Source organism: Mirounga leonina, unplaced genomic scaffold (assembly GCF_011800145.1).
Source record: "Mirounga leonina isolate KUSES-001 unplaced genomic scaffold, KU_Mleo_1.0 Mir_366, whole genome shotgun sequence".
Classification (NCBI taxonomy): Eukaryota; Metazoa; Chordata; class Mammalia; order Carnivora; family Phocidae; genus Mirounga; species Mirounga leonina.
In genome coordinates this window covers 19293437-19306464 of record NW_023270709.1, presented here as the reverse complement: position 1 = coordinate 19306464, position 13028 = coordinate 19293437, and the positions used below count along the sequence as shown (strand labels likewise).

General features: G+C 44.6%; 1 protein-coding gene across 1 annotated transcript in view; it reads left to right on the top strand.

Annotated features, from left to right (window-relative positions):
* Positions 1–12787, top strand: part of KIF13A (kinesin family member 13A) — a 205489-nt gene extending 192702 nt beyond the window's left edge. Inside the window, exons 37-41 of the mRNA XM_034985737.1 lie at positions 1140–1291; positions 1730–1834; positions 2185–2226; positions 7679–8470; positions 11191–12787. Of these exons, the coding sequence (XP_034841628.1) occupies positions 1140–1291; positions 1730–1834; positions 2185–2226; positions 7679–8470; positions 11191–11211 (1112 nt within the window). The 3' untranslated portion in view covers positions 11212–12787. The remainder of the gene's footprint in view (positions 1–1139; positions 1292–1729; positions 1835–2184; positions 2227–7678; positions 8471–11190) is intronic.
* The last annotated feature ends 241 nt before the right edge of the window (positions 12788–13028 follow it).

The window sequence follows — 13028 nt, the reverse complement described above, 5'->3', positions numbered from 1 at the left end:
TTCTTTCTTTATAATTTCTTAGGAAAAGCATGGGGGGAAGTTCTTTTGTAGGTGGCATTTAATAAGATAGGAACCTGAAATTCTAATGTGCTGGATGATTCTAAACTGTATTCTTGAAGAGAATATGTCATGTCCACTTACTTGATTTCTTTTTGCTTTTGGATCCGGTATATCATCCAGATAATAATAATAGGCTTTTTGTGTAGCACTTCAGAATTTTCAAATCATTTTTCCCACACCATTTCCTGAATTTGAAGTCCCTTTTGAGACAAAAACAAATCTTACTATATTGTGGTTAGACTTCATTTTTTACCAAAAGAGTATCTACCTGTGTAATGCTTTTTTGTACTCAAAAGAGTTTTTATGAGAATTTTTTGATTTCTAAAGCAGTTTCAAAAATGGTACCAGAAATGAGTTTGATCAGTGACAGCATTATTACCTAACTGTATAATCTCCCAGTGCCCTGAGACGAATAGTATTCTTTGAAAACGTGAATCAGTTCTATTACCTTACACCATATATTTTGCCTACTAAATGATATCGTACCAGTGAATTGGGAAGAAAATGCAGAAGGAGGGAAAGAGGCTCCACAAAAGTAAGAAATGAGTCAGAGCAGGAGAGCAGAATTGTTCTTCCTTAGACATATGGAGAAGGTGGCCTGAGGAAAAACAGGGCTTGCAAAAAAGTGCAGACAGTATCCATTCCTTGAATATTTACTGAGCCTCTACGTGCTATACGCAGTGAAAGATACGATAAGGTGCCATTCTAGATCCTGAAATGGAACTATGGAATGAGAAACATAGAAAATAAGATATTGCAATGAAAATGTGCCCAAATGCATGGAAGGCTAATAGACTCCGGAATTTCAGAGCAACGGAAAATCAGCATGCGTTGAAATCGGTCTAGTAGGCAGCGCTTCAGGGGGATCTTGAAAAGAAGGTGGAAAATTCAGTTTCTGCTTTCTTCGATGCTGACTCTTTGGGACTTGGTAGCTACATCTCCACTCTTGCCCCCACCGGTTTTAATCTGCAGCCAAATATTAGCCTGGTAATTTCTTTGTCGAACCAGATATTCCCGTGGCTAGGTGATGCCTGTGCTTCCGGTGTGCCCGTCAATCCGTGCCTGTTTGTCTTCCCCAGGTTGTCCATCAGAGAACCCCCACGCCTTAACAGTCAGTCCTTTTAAAGCATTCTCTCCCCAGCCACCAAAGTTTTTCAAACCCTTAATGCCTGTAAAGGAGGAACACAAGAAAAGGATAGCCCTTGAAGCGAGGCCGCTCCTCAGCCAGGAGGTAAGTGCTGCGCGTCTCTACCGTGGAAAGTAGAGCAGAATCGTGTTGCGTGGGGGGCAGGAGCCGTGCCTGTGGACGCGTGTGGGTCGCACGGGGTCATGGCGGGGTTTCTCGCGTGGTGCTCTTGATGTTCCTTTCTGTGCGTTTACGGCTCTTCCAAGTGAGAAGGAGCCGTTCCCTGGGCGTTTGGAAAACGTGACAGGCGTTCTTTATTTATTGTTTACTTATTTTTACGTTGATAAAACCAAGGATGCGATTTGCCGTGGGGTGTGTGTGGTCTCGTCAGAGTCCGTCGGTGGTTTAACCGCAGCCAGGGTGCACTCCTCGCCCGGGAGTAGACGTGTTCGCGCTGCTTTTCTAACCGGCACGTACTTGCTGTGTATCTGGGCTGTCGGCGTCTTCTGTATGTGATGCATCTGTGTGTCTTGACCTTTGCAGAGCATGCCTCCACCTCAGGCACGTAGCCCGGGCTGCACTGTGCCCTCCGGAGGCGAGGGCAGCAGTATACCAGTAGAACACAGTAGCAAGCACGAGAAGGAGATTGTAAGTTCGGGAACCGCTTCTGTCGTCTTGCCTGGTGGTGGGTTGAGGCCCTTTCACAGACGCTCGTCCGATCCCGTAGGAGGCGTGAAGAGAATGGACTGGGTCTTTTTGCTTTGCTTTTTGCTTTTCTTTTAACGTGATCACCGGTAATGAAATCTTGCATGAGTGTGGCCATGACCTGTGGTTTTTTCCTAAGTGTCCATTCGGTTTTATTTATCTTTTTGCTCAGTAGCAGCCTGCTTAGAAAGGGGGGAAAGGGCACTCTTCCGGGTTCTGGTCTTTAAAAAGTGTAAATGAGATCACCGTCACTGATTGTGAATCTTTCTAATGTGCCGATGCATATTGCCCAGATTCTGAAGTTAATCTACCTAGAGGAGTTGCACCTACTTGCAGTGAGTAATCATGCACTTAGCCGTGGGTGTGTTTGAAAGCTCCTTCCGCGTTGCCTGATGCTGCCTGATGCCCTTGTCCAGCTTATTCTGTAGTTTGTAGCCCCGCTACGAGCCCTTGGTGCCCCCACCGCCCGCTCGGCATCTCAGGTCGCCTGTTCTCATTTGCTGGCAAAATAGGTCCCAACCCCACTGGTGTCGGTCTTGCTTTGGGGATGACTTATCTGTACTTCATCCACAGGTAGGTGGAAACTTTGCCTGTAAAACAGTCATTCCCCAGCGCTTGGTTTTCAAATTATCGATTTGAGTGTAGTTTTTAAGACGCTGTATACCAGGCACTTCGAATTATCAATGATACCTCAGTTAAAAAAAAAACATAAAAAACAAACAAACCGTATTCTCGGGTCTGGAAAGAGTTGTCTTATTTTGTGTCTCAGCTTTCACTTTCCTGTGGCTTCATGGGCTTTGAAACAGTGAAGCAGCTCCGAGCGAGACGGAGCTGCCTGATGTTCACGTCTGTGCGCGGTCTGATCTGTGGGCAGCGCACGGGACATTTCCTCTCCCGCCCGCAGCATGGCTGACCCCGTCCAAGGACTCATTGGTGTGAGGTCCTCTAACGGCTCTAAAACGTGCTGCTGATGCACAACCGGAAGTTACCCTGGAGATGTGGTCGGCCACCCGTCTGCATGCGTGGAGTGCTAGCAGATCTTCAGAAATGACCTTCTCATTACTCCTGTCCACTGAGGACAGAAGAGAAGACACCATTTCCCCCGCACCTCTGTCCCTCTCCCCACCATTGCCTCTGTGTTCCCCTGGCCCCTCTATCCCAAGTCCCCATCGCAATTCCTACTGCAGAAGAGGGTGAACGTCAACAGCTGCCCATGTATCTCTGGATCCTAATGAACTGCTCAGTCACTTACTTGACCTCCCCCCACTTAGTTAATAAAGCTGCGGCATGGGCTAAAAAAGGCCAACTGGCCAGTTCGTTATCCCTTCAAACTCTCTGGCTCTCTGGCTTATTGGATCTGTTGGTTGATGTGGAACTTGCCACCATGTTGCATGGCTACTAAATTTAAACCTCTGTTACTGACACATTTTGGTAGAACATCCCATTGAGAGACTGCTGGATGACCCTTCTGGATCTGCCCAGCAGATGGCTTCACTGTTGACAGAGTTTGCCTCATCGTTTACTTTCCTTGTAATGTTTTTAGATAAAACCCATCTCAGGACTTTCAGCTAGCAGAGGGTAGGATAGAACGAGCTTCTCATAACTTAGCAACTCCTAAGCAGCAGTTAGGCTCTGTGTGATCAAACACACCTTGAAGTCTGCTGAGCAGGGTTTGATGGTATCATCTTCCTTGCTGGAATCTTGAGAGATCTGCCTCTACTCTCCTTAGAAATCCGGCTCAAAACAACAACAACAACAAAATTAAAAAAAAAAAAAATGAGAAAGAAGGGTGCTTGGTTGGCTCAGTCAGAAGAACATGTGACTCTTGATCTCTGGGTCGTTGAGTTCCAGCCCCAAGTTGGGTGTAGAAATTGCTTAAATAAATAAAACCTAAAAAAATTTTTTTTTAAATAAGAGAAAGATATCTGTCTCAATACTCTTCATCTTTGAAACTATTGAACTGTTTGATTTATTTCAGATAGCAGCTTTTCCAGGATGTTTTGGTAGATTTTAACAGTCTTAATTGCTTGCTCTGAGGTTCTGGTTCTCTTCGGGAAGCTTTCATTTTATTTCTCCTCTTACAAATGGGCATAAACTGCTTTATTACGTTGTTCCCCATTCACTCTCCTTCCTTTTCCATTCTTGAAAAATCAAAGTGTGAATCAGTGGTTTGGTCTGATCAAAGGAAGTTGAAATCATTTTTCACAGTTTCACATAAAATAGAGTATTATATAGCTCCCTTAATTCTTAAAGCAGAGTTTGTTGTCTCATCAATTTGGGAAGATACACAAATGTACTTCATCTCTTGTTTGAATAAGATAAAGACAATATGCCTTTGGAGTCTATCTTTTTTTTAAGTCATGAAGCAGAAGAGTGTAAAGGAAATCACTTCTCCCTTGGGTCTTGCATAGACAGCATATGGTTTATTTCTCCATTTTACAGAAGAAACAAAGGACTTGATGAGTGGCTTGCCTCAGGGTCTCACAGTTAATGAGAGCATAAGAACAAAGACCCCATCCCTCAGCAGAATTGGGCTGACCCCACTGACTCCAGGTGCTCCCCAAAATAGTGCAGTTTCAATTGCCCTACTGTTGTTTCTAGAAAGGGCTGCCAGCATCTTAGTACCATGGACAGAAGTTCTGGGGCCCTAGGCTAATACAGTCCTTCCAAAAAGAGACCGTCTTCCTAAGGGACAACACAGACTCCATCCCAGTAGAAGTGAAAATGACTTTAATTAAGTGAAACTCCTTGCAGGGAGTCACTGCTTTCGTGGGGGTTTTGATCCCTTTTTAAAATCAAGCTGTTTTGTCTGTAGGTAAATACCAGTTGCATAAACTTAATTGCAAAAAACAAATCATGAAGACTGTAGCTATAGAAGGGCTTGAGAACTTGACTCCATGCTTCACTTTTAGGTAGGGTTTTAATTCTTTGTATCATTAAGACATAGTAGAAGGTGCTAAGCTTAGTCTCCTTTCAGATACAATGATAAATATTTCTGGAGTAGAAGGTCTATATAACCAGATTCCCTTAAGGTACAGTTTGAACCAATTAAGTGCTCTCTTTTTCCCCTTGAAGGCAATAACTTGATAAACCTTCAGTCTGTTTACCTGTTGGGAAACGTTTCATCTCTACTAAGTTTTCTTTTTTTCTGGAATTACTTGTCCCTACTCCGCTAGCCTCTCTCTTTGGGTCATTTCCCTTCTCCCATTCCCATCCCAAGTGTACAACTGTGTACTGATCCCTATTGGAACTTAATCTCTTGGGGGGTTTGTAGACTGTTCAGTTTTTCCTAAGCTCATTCTCATCCTTTAGGAATAATTTTTTATCTTCATGTGTTTGACAAATGTGCATGCACCTGTTTCTACACAATAAATTCATGATTGAATATTTCATTCAGCAAAGCTGTATTTTAGGATGACAGGCCTTTCCTCAGTCTTCAGAAGAAATAACTCCAGGCATAAAAGGAGCCCCAAATTACTAATTCTCACATTCTGATTTGGTTTTTCTTGCAGCAACTAACTTTTCAGTAATTAATTACATCAAAGACTCCTGGGCTTGGGGAATTATATATCTTTGCCAGCTTAAATCAGAAGGAAATATGGGGGCGGGGGCACCTGGCTGGCTCAGTCGGGAGAGTATGCAACTCTGACTCTTGATCTCAGGTAGTGAGTTCGAGCCCCACGTTGGGCATGGAGCCTACTTAAAAAGGAAAAAAAAAGGAAATATAAAGATGCAAACACTAGACGTTCAATTTTCAGTCTAAACATATCAAGTAGAGAATGTAGAAAATACAGGCAAAAGCTACTGATTCAATTCTGTCCAATCTTTGCTCCTTTCCAAACATTCTCCCCACCCCCTCTTTTGACAGTGCTACCTAATGTGAAATGTAGCTAAAAATAAGATGGCAAGATTAGTGTTGCCAAAATTTTGTTTTGCTAATTTCTGGAATTTTTTATCGCTGATATTTGATAGTCACCTTTGATTAATAGCCATGGAATTAAGACACCTGATGCTTTTATGTAATGTATATTCAAGTTATTTTAAAAACTAAGGAGCACTGAAGAGCATTAAGGTATTGATTTAGGTAGTTAGCATCTTACGCAAAAGAAATTATTACTATAGGGACACCTATAATATATTTATAATATTATAAATAATAAATTATTACTATAAAATGCAGCAGATGAAATTGATGTTCATTTGTGAACTGCCATCTGACATATCCTTCGCTCATGCTCTTCTTCCTCTTTCCCATCCTCTCTCTGTCCTCGACCTCTTGAAATGATCCTTTAATGAGTAAGGTTAATGTTTTGGTTGCAGGTCTTCACAGTCTCCCTGTTATTATACCGAATGAAATTTCCATCCACCAGGGCGCCTAGGTGGCTCATTCGTTAAGCGTCTGCCTTCAGCTCAGGCTATGATCCCAGGGTTCTGGGATCAAGCCCTGCGTTGGGCTCCCTGCTCAGCAGGAAGCCTACTTCTTCCTCTCCCACTCCCCCTGCTTGTGTTCCCTCTCTTGCTGTGTCTCTCACTGTCAAATAAATAAATAAAATCTTTGAAAAAAAAAAAAGAAAGAAATTTCCATCCACCGAATCAGGGTCCAGGATTGTTCTAAGAGCAAGGACCCAAAGCCGTAACACCATGAGGGCAGGGACCATGCCTGTTTTTGCTCAACACTGGTATTCCCAGTTCTTAGGACAATGGCTGGCATATAGTGGATGCCTGATGAATACTCATTGAAAGTCATGTTGTAAGAGGAAAGGAATATTTGCAATGTCATCAGATGTTTATGAGGGTAATTAAAATGCTAGATAGTAATATCATTTTTTTTTTCTTTTTAAATAAGCTCTACATCCACTGTGGGGCTCGAACTCACAACCCCAAGATCAAAGGCCACATGCTCTACTGACTGAGCCAGCCAGGCATCATTTATCATTTATTTTTATTTGAACATAAAACATCCACATGCTTTATACTGTTTTCTACCAAATACAGAAGAATCATCCATTCAGGGACAGACTGGGGTGTTAAGAATACCCACTTCTGCATATTTACTAGTCTTTACAAACAGAATTCTAAAGCTCTTTGATAAAGGAGATTTTCAGTGATGTCTCAGTACCTTCCTCACCTCTGGCCAAATCCTCTAACGGTGCTTCTCCAAACCCCTAGAAAGTGTTAACTGTAACACTGTTAGTATTTTACAGCCCTATGATGTTTAATACAACACTGGGAACGGGTGTTGAAATTGTGTTCTTTGCTCTTTTCACTGTTGAGGTCTTGATTTTACTGCCCTCTCCCCTGATGAAATAGCTCAGAAACCTTCTACAAAGTACCTTCCTCACCTGCACTTGGCTTCCCAAAGTGAGGAATGTAAGGACAAGTGAAGCAACAGCTTTTCTCCGCCTCCAGCTGCCCCTCTCCTCATTTTATTCCAAAAGGGCAAACATCACAACTGAACACTAATCATTAATTAAAATTAATTAAAAGTCTACTGCACTTAAACCAGTGAAGGAAGCATTTCCAATTAGCACTGAGTGAGCACAAAAGAAAGAAATCTCCTCCATATTAGGTGATAATGGGTTTATGCTCACAGATCTCTGAGAATAATGTACTTGTATGCACCATAGTTGACAAGATTTAACCAAACTCAGAAAGAAAGAAAGAAAAAAAAAAACAACACTAAACATGTGAATGTGAATGCCTTTAATATGAGTATATTTGAAACCTGTCTCGACAATAAAGTCGCTGAAAGGAGCTAATGAGTGACTTTTCCCTTCATTACTACAGGACTCTGAGGAGGAGGAAAATGATCTGGAAGCTCTTAACAGGAAGCTGATAAGTTCGCAGCCTTACGTACCTGTGGAGTTTGCGGACTTCAGTGTTTACAACGCCAGCTTGGAGAACAGGGAGTGGTTTTCTTCTAAAGTCGATCTGATGAACTCAAGGGTCTTGGAGAAAGAAGTGTCCCGTAGCCCCACGACCAGCAGTATTACCAGCGGCTACTTTTCCCACAGTGCCTCCAATGCCACACTGTCTGACATGGCGGTCCCTTCCAGCGACAGCTCAGACCAGCTAGCCATGCAGGCAAAGGATACGGACTCCAGTGAGCATTACGGACCGTCGCTGGCGCACGATTTCAGACCGTCCTCAAACAAAGAGTTGACAGAACTAGAAAGAGGCTCGGGGAAAGAGAAGATAATTTTGGTGTCCCTCAAGGAAAACAGTGCCTTAGCCAAAGGGAGCCCATCGCCCCAAAGCATCCCTGAGAAAAACCCCCAAATCCTCTGTAGGACTGGCTCCTGTTCCGAACAAGATGCCTGCTCCAGCAGAAATGGCCAGCCAGCCAGAGAATTTTACCCCGGGGAAGTGACCGTGGAACACACCACAAATATCCTTGAGGACCATTCTTTCACAGAGTTTATGGGTGTATCCGATGGGAAAGATTTTGACGGTTTGACAGACTCTTCTGCGGGAGAGCTTTCAAGTAGAAGAAACCTACCCAGTAAAATGGACCAGAAGAGTATCGCCGACGGGCCGCAGGGCCCTGCCCAGCTGCATTCCTCGGCGGAGAGTGACCAGGTAATAAATTCCCGAGGCTGTCCTTTGTGCTCTGTCCTGTTGGTGAGCCTGCCTGGTTGTGCACCAACCCCCAGAGGCGCTTCACCTCGTGACTTAGTAGGAGGGATTCCCTCAGATGCCGCTGACCGGGAGCATGGGCCCCCCGGGGAGCAGGCTCGCTCACACCGCTGCCCGGCTGGCTCCGTCAGAGTGGAACTACAGAATATATAGGACCGGTGGTGCTTCTTACTGGCTGTCCCAAGGCGTCCAGACAGCATCCATCATGTTTTATCAGATCTGTCATTTCCATAATTATTAGAGAAACCATTGGTTTAGGTGTCATAACAAAAAAATACTTCCAGTTAAACTGCCTCACATCAGTAATTGTCAGATGCATCCCGATTTCAGACACGTTTAAAAGGGTGGGGGGAGGGAGGAACGCATCACGGAAGGGATTAAAAACACAAGTCAAGGGGCGCCTGGGTGGCTCAGTTGGTTAAGCGACTGCCTTCGGCTCAGGTCATGATCCTGGAGTCCCGGGATCGAGTCCCGCATCGGGCTCCCTGCTCGGCGGGGAGTCTGCTTCTCCCTCTGACCCTCCCCCCTCTCATGCTCTCTGTCTCTCATTCTCTCTCTGTCAAATAAATAAATAAAATCTTAAAAAATAAATAAAATAAAATAAAAAAACAAGTCATTTGGTGCCCAGAGCAGTTGAAGTTTGGGCTTTGGAAGTTAGCGGGTTGGTTTACTAGAATGTTTCATTTTATAGTTCCATAGTTTAATTTTTTAGTGTAATTCCTAAACTAATGGAACAAAATGGATGTTTGCTCACAGTACTGAGAAGAGCAAATGATACAAATAAGAGATTGTCCACTTCCGAGGGCTCTGCTCCGGAGCGCCCCCACTGCTTCCCATTTGGGGTCAGTGTTGTGGTCCCACGCCCCCACTGCAGCTGTGCGAGGGGTATGGGAGCGCCAGACGGAGCAAAACAAAGCTCGGACAGAACTAGAAAGATAATCTAGAAAGATCATCGTGCTGCCATTCAGTCTCTGCTTTGTTGAGGAAGTTCTTCCGGTTTGGTGGCTTTTCCCCCACAAGCTTTACTTCCTTTCCAAACTAACCCTTAAAATTTCAGTGTGTGGTCACTTATACAGCACACTCATCCATATACTGCAAAAACCCTAAACAGTGATTCCTTACAATTAAAAAAAAAAAAAAGGACTTTTTCCCCCTTTTTCTCCGACATAAGACTAAGAGTAAAGTGACTGGTTACTGTCCTTGGAAACAAAACATTCGCTTGTTTCAAAGTCTTTGGCTTCCTCTACCCTGGTCTTCAGGCAGAACCTGCCCTGCTGGCCTGCATCGGCCTGTCAGGCCCTCTTCCGAGAAGTCCAAGGGCTGATTCTTCCCCCTCGAACAGTGCTTCTCTTTTTTTTTTTAAAGATTTTATTTATTTGACAGAGAGAGAGCGAGAGCAGGAACACAAGCAGGGAGAGCGGGAGAGGGAGAAGCAGGCTTCCTGCCGAGCAGGGAGCCCGATGCAGGGCTTGATCCCAGGACGCTGGGATCATGACCTGAGCCGAAGGCAGACGTTTAACGGCTGAGCCACCCAGGAGCCCCATGCTTCTCTCTTTTTCTAAAAAGATTTTATTCACTACATCAAAAACTAATGATGTATTATATGGTGACTAACATAATAAAATTAAATAAATCAATAAAATCCAAAAAATAAAAATTAAAAAAGATTTTATTGATTTATTTGAGAGAGAGCACGAGAAGGGGGAGGGGCAGAGGGAGAAGCAAACTCCCTGCCGAGCAGGGAGCCCGATGCGGGACTCGATCCAGGGACTCCAGGATCATGACCTGAGCCGAAGGAAGTCACTTCACCGGCTGAGCCACCCAGGTGCCCCTCGAATAGTGCTCCTCCAGGCTAAATGTGCAGCAGACTCACCGAGCGGTATTGAGGGAGCCTCTTCAAAATTCAAGGCCCCAGGAGTCACTGCCCCCTCACCTGATGTTCTGCTTCAGCACAGAGTGGAGTGGGGGGCTTGGGTTTTCACCCTCTGCTGCAGTGATGGGCTGTCTAAAGGCTGCACTGGGAAAAGCAGGGGTTGCGGGAGAGGGAGAGGCAACAAGCCCTCCTCTCATTCCATGGCTTGGATTATTTAGAACCAGCCAACAGGAATAGTACCTGATTTTTGTTTCCAAAGTCTCCAGAATATTATGTTCCTGCCAAAGATCCTGCTTTAGAAGTGGAATTTAACAAAAATATTTGTGGTTATCAGGGTCATGTGGGATTTTGGCAATTCTTTTTTTTTTTTTAATTGCTTTAGTATTTTTGTTATAATACTGTTAGATTTTAGTAAGTTGCAATAACAATTTTTTACCTTAGCTTTGGGTCTTGCTGTCATTACTTTTCCTAGAAACCTCACCTTGGGGCTAGGTTTCTCCCTCATATAGTGTAAGTCCTAGAATGGATTCCATAATAAATTGGATTCCGTGGGTCCCTTTAGGAAGAGCCCTTTGTGTGGGGTGGGTGATGTCTGGCTGAGAGTGGTCCATGTGTGTGTGTTGGGGGAGGGGGCCTGTGTGTGTGTGTGTGTGTGGAGTTGGGGGAGGGGAGCCCCTGTGTGTGTGTGTGTGTGTGTGGAGTTGGGGGAGGGGCGTGTGTGTGTGTGTGTGTGTGTGGAGTTGGGGGAGGGGGCATCCGGAGCTTGAACTCACGAGCCTCTGCACTCTAGGGCAGCACGACCGCTCGGTGAAAGGCAGCCCGTGCTGCCCCGCAGGCCATGGCATCTTTGCTCCGGTTGCCTTGTGGAAGCACCAGCCGCACCTTTAAACCGTACCGCGGCCCAGCCGGGGACCTCCGACCAGCGTGGAGAAGCCGTGTGCTTCGTGGGCCACCTACTTCCTCCTCCCGAGCTGGGAGCAGCGGCACTTTGTCACGCAGGTGAATCGGCAGCCTCTGCTTTTCCCAGAAAGCCAGAGAACCGAAAATCCTGGACTGAATTAAGTGGCAGTATTTTTGTTTTGCACTTAACTACTACACACACCCACTGTGTAGAAACCTCCACAGATTCAAACAAACTTTATTCTTGTACAACTAATTTTAATCAGTTCTTACTGTAAAATCTGGAGTCAATGCTTTTTTTTTATAAATAATATATATGATGTATATGAAATGTATATCTACAGTATGTCTGTTCGGAGACAGACAAGACTGCACATGAAAATGCAGATAAAAGTGGTTTGTAGAAAATCATAAGGTACTGGACTTGGATACACAGCAACTTAGGTAATCATCTGATAGACGAGCAGATGAAAAAGATTTGATTGCCTAAGAACGAGGTCGCAAATCCCTCTTTGCAGAAAAGGTTCCAGAAAGCCGTTCTTTACAACCAAAGAACTTATGTAAGACTGAACGTGTTTGCTGTCCATTCTTGTTTCATGTGTACATATATGTCTGACTGCGAGGTTGGTGCCATATTCCTCTTGGCTGCCAGGCCCCTTGTAGCTAGCTGTTCTCTGTCCTGTTGCATAAGCACACTGAAAAACCCCACAGCCATCCTCCGTGGTCTTCCACCTGGCCCGGCACCTGCTGGCCAGACATGGTACCGGAACTGTTGACACTGCCTGGGGCTCCGACTCCAGCCTTCCTCGTCCCTTGGTTTGGCCTGGCCAGGCAGGTGCGATGCGGAGAGCAGTATTACTGTAGGAAAACACGAGGACACGCCTGGAGTTGGGTTTGGGGAGGGAGGGGGATGTTGATTTTTGTCTTTTTGTGGGTTTTTTTTCCGTTTTGGATTGGTAGGTTCCGTTGTGTGGTTTTGCTGTTGTTACTTTACTTCCGTTGTTGGGATGAGCTCTACAGGTCACAGGTGCCCGCTCTGCCATGTTTGCAGCAGACGATTGAGCGCAGAGGACCCCACTGTCCACGTCTTCGCTTGCAGAGTTCTGCGAGGGATGACGTGTGTGGAGATTGTGACTGGAGTACTTTATGCACCTGTTCTGTAAAAGCCTGTGGGATTGGTGTGGATGTACAGCAACAGATGCCTTGTGGGAGAGAGAAAAGGCGTACAGCCTGCTGTACCTTTTTCTTTAAGTTCTTAGCATCAGTAAATGAGTAAGATTTTGGAGACTAATGAAAAGCTGCTGTTCATGATTTTGTGTATAGTGAGCCGACTGTAATATTTTACTATTGTCTGTTTAAAAAAAAAAAGAAAAACTGTAATTTATATCCCCTTTCAACTTTATTGTATTTAATTGGTTCAGACTGTGTGTGTGTGTGTGTGTGTGTGTGTGTTTTAGAATACAGACTGCCTAATTCAGGTTTTAAAACATCAATGGTTTGTCTTTAATAACTCTGCCATTAGCTGCAGATCTAACTTCCCTTGTTCGTATGTATATGCATGTCCCTGTGGCCTGAACAAAAATAGTAACAGGCAACATTCATTGAGGGTTTACTGTGTTACTAGGCGCTATTCCCAGCATTTGATATTTATCATCTTGCTTAATCCTCACAGCAGTGGGTGCCATGGGTGCTGCTATTATTAAGTGTTTGATGCTGAAAGACCAAGGG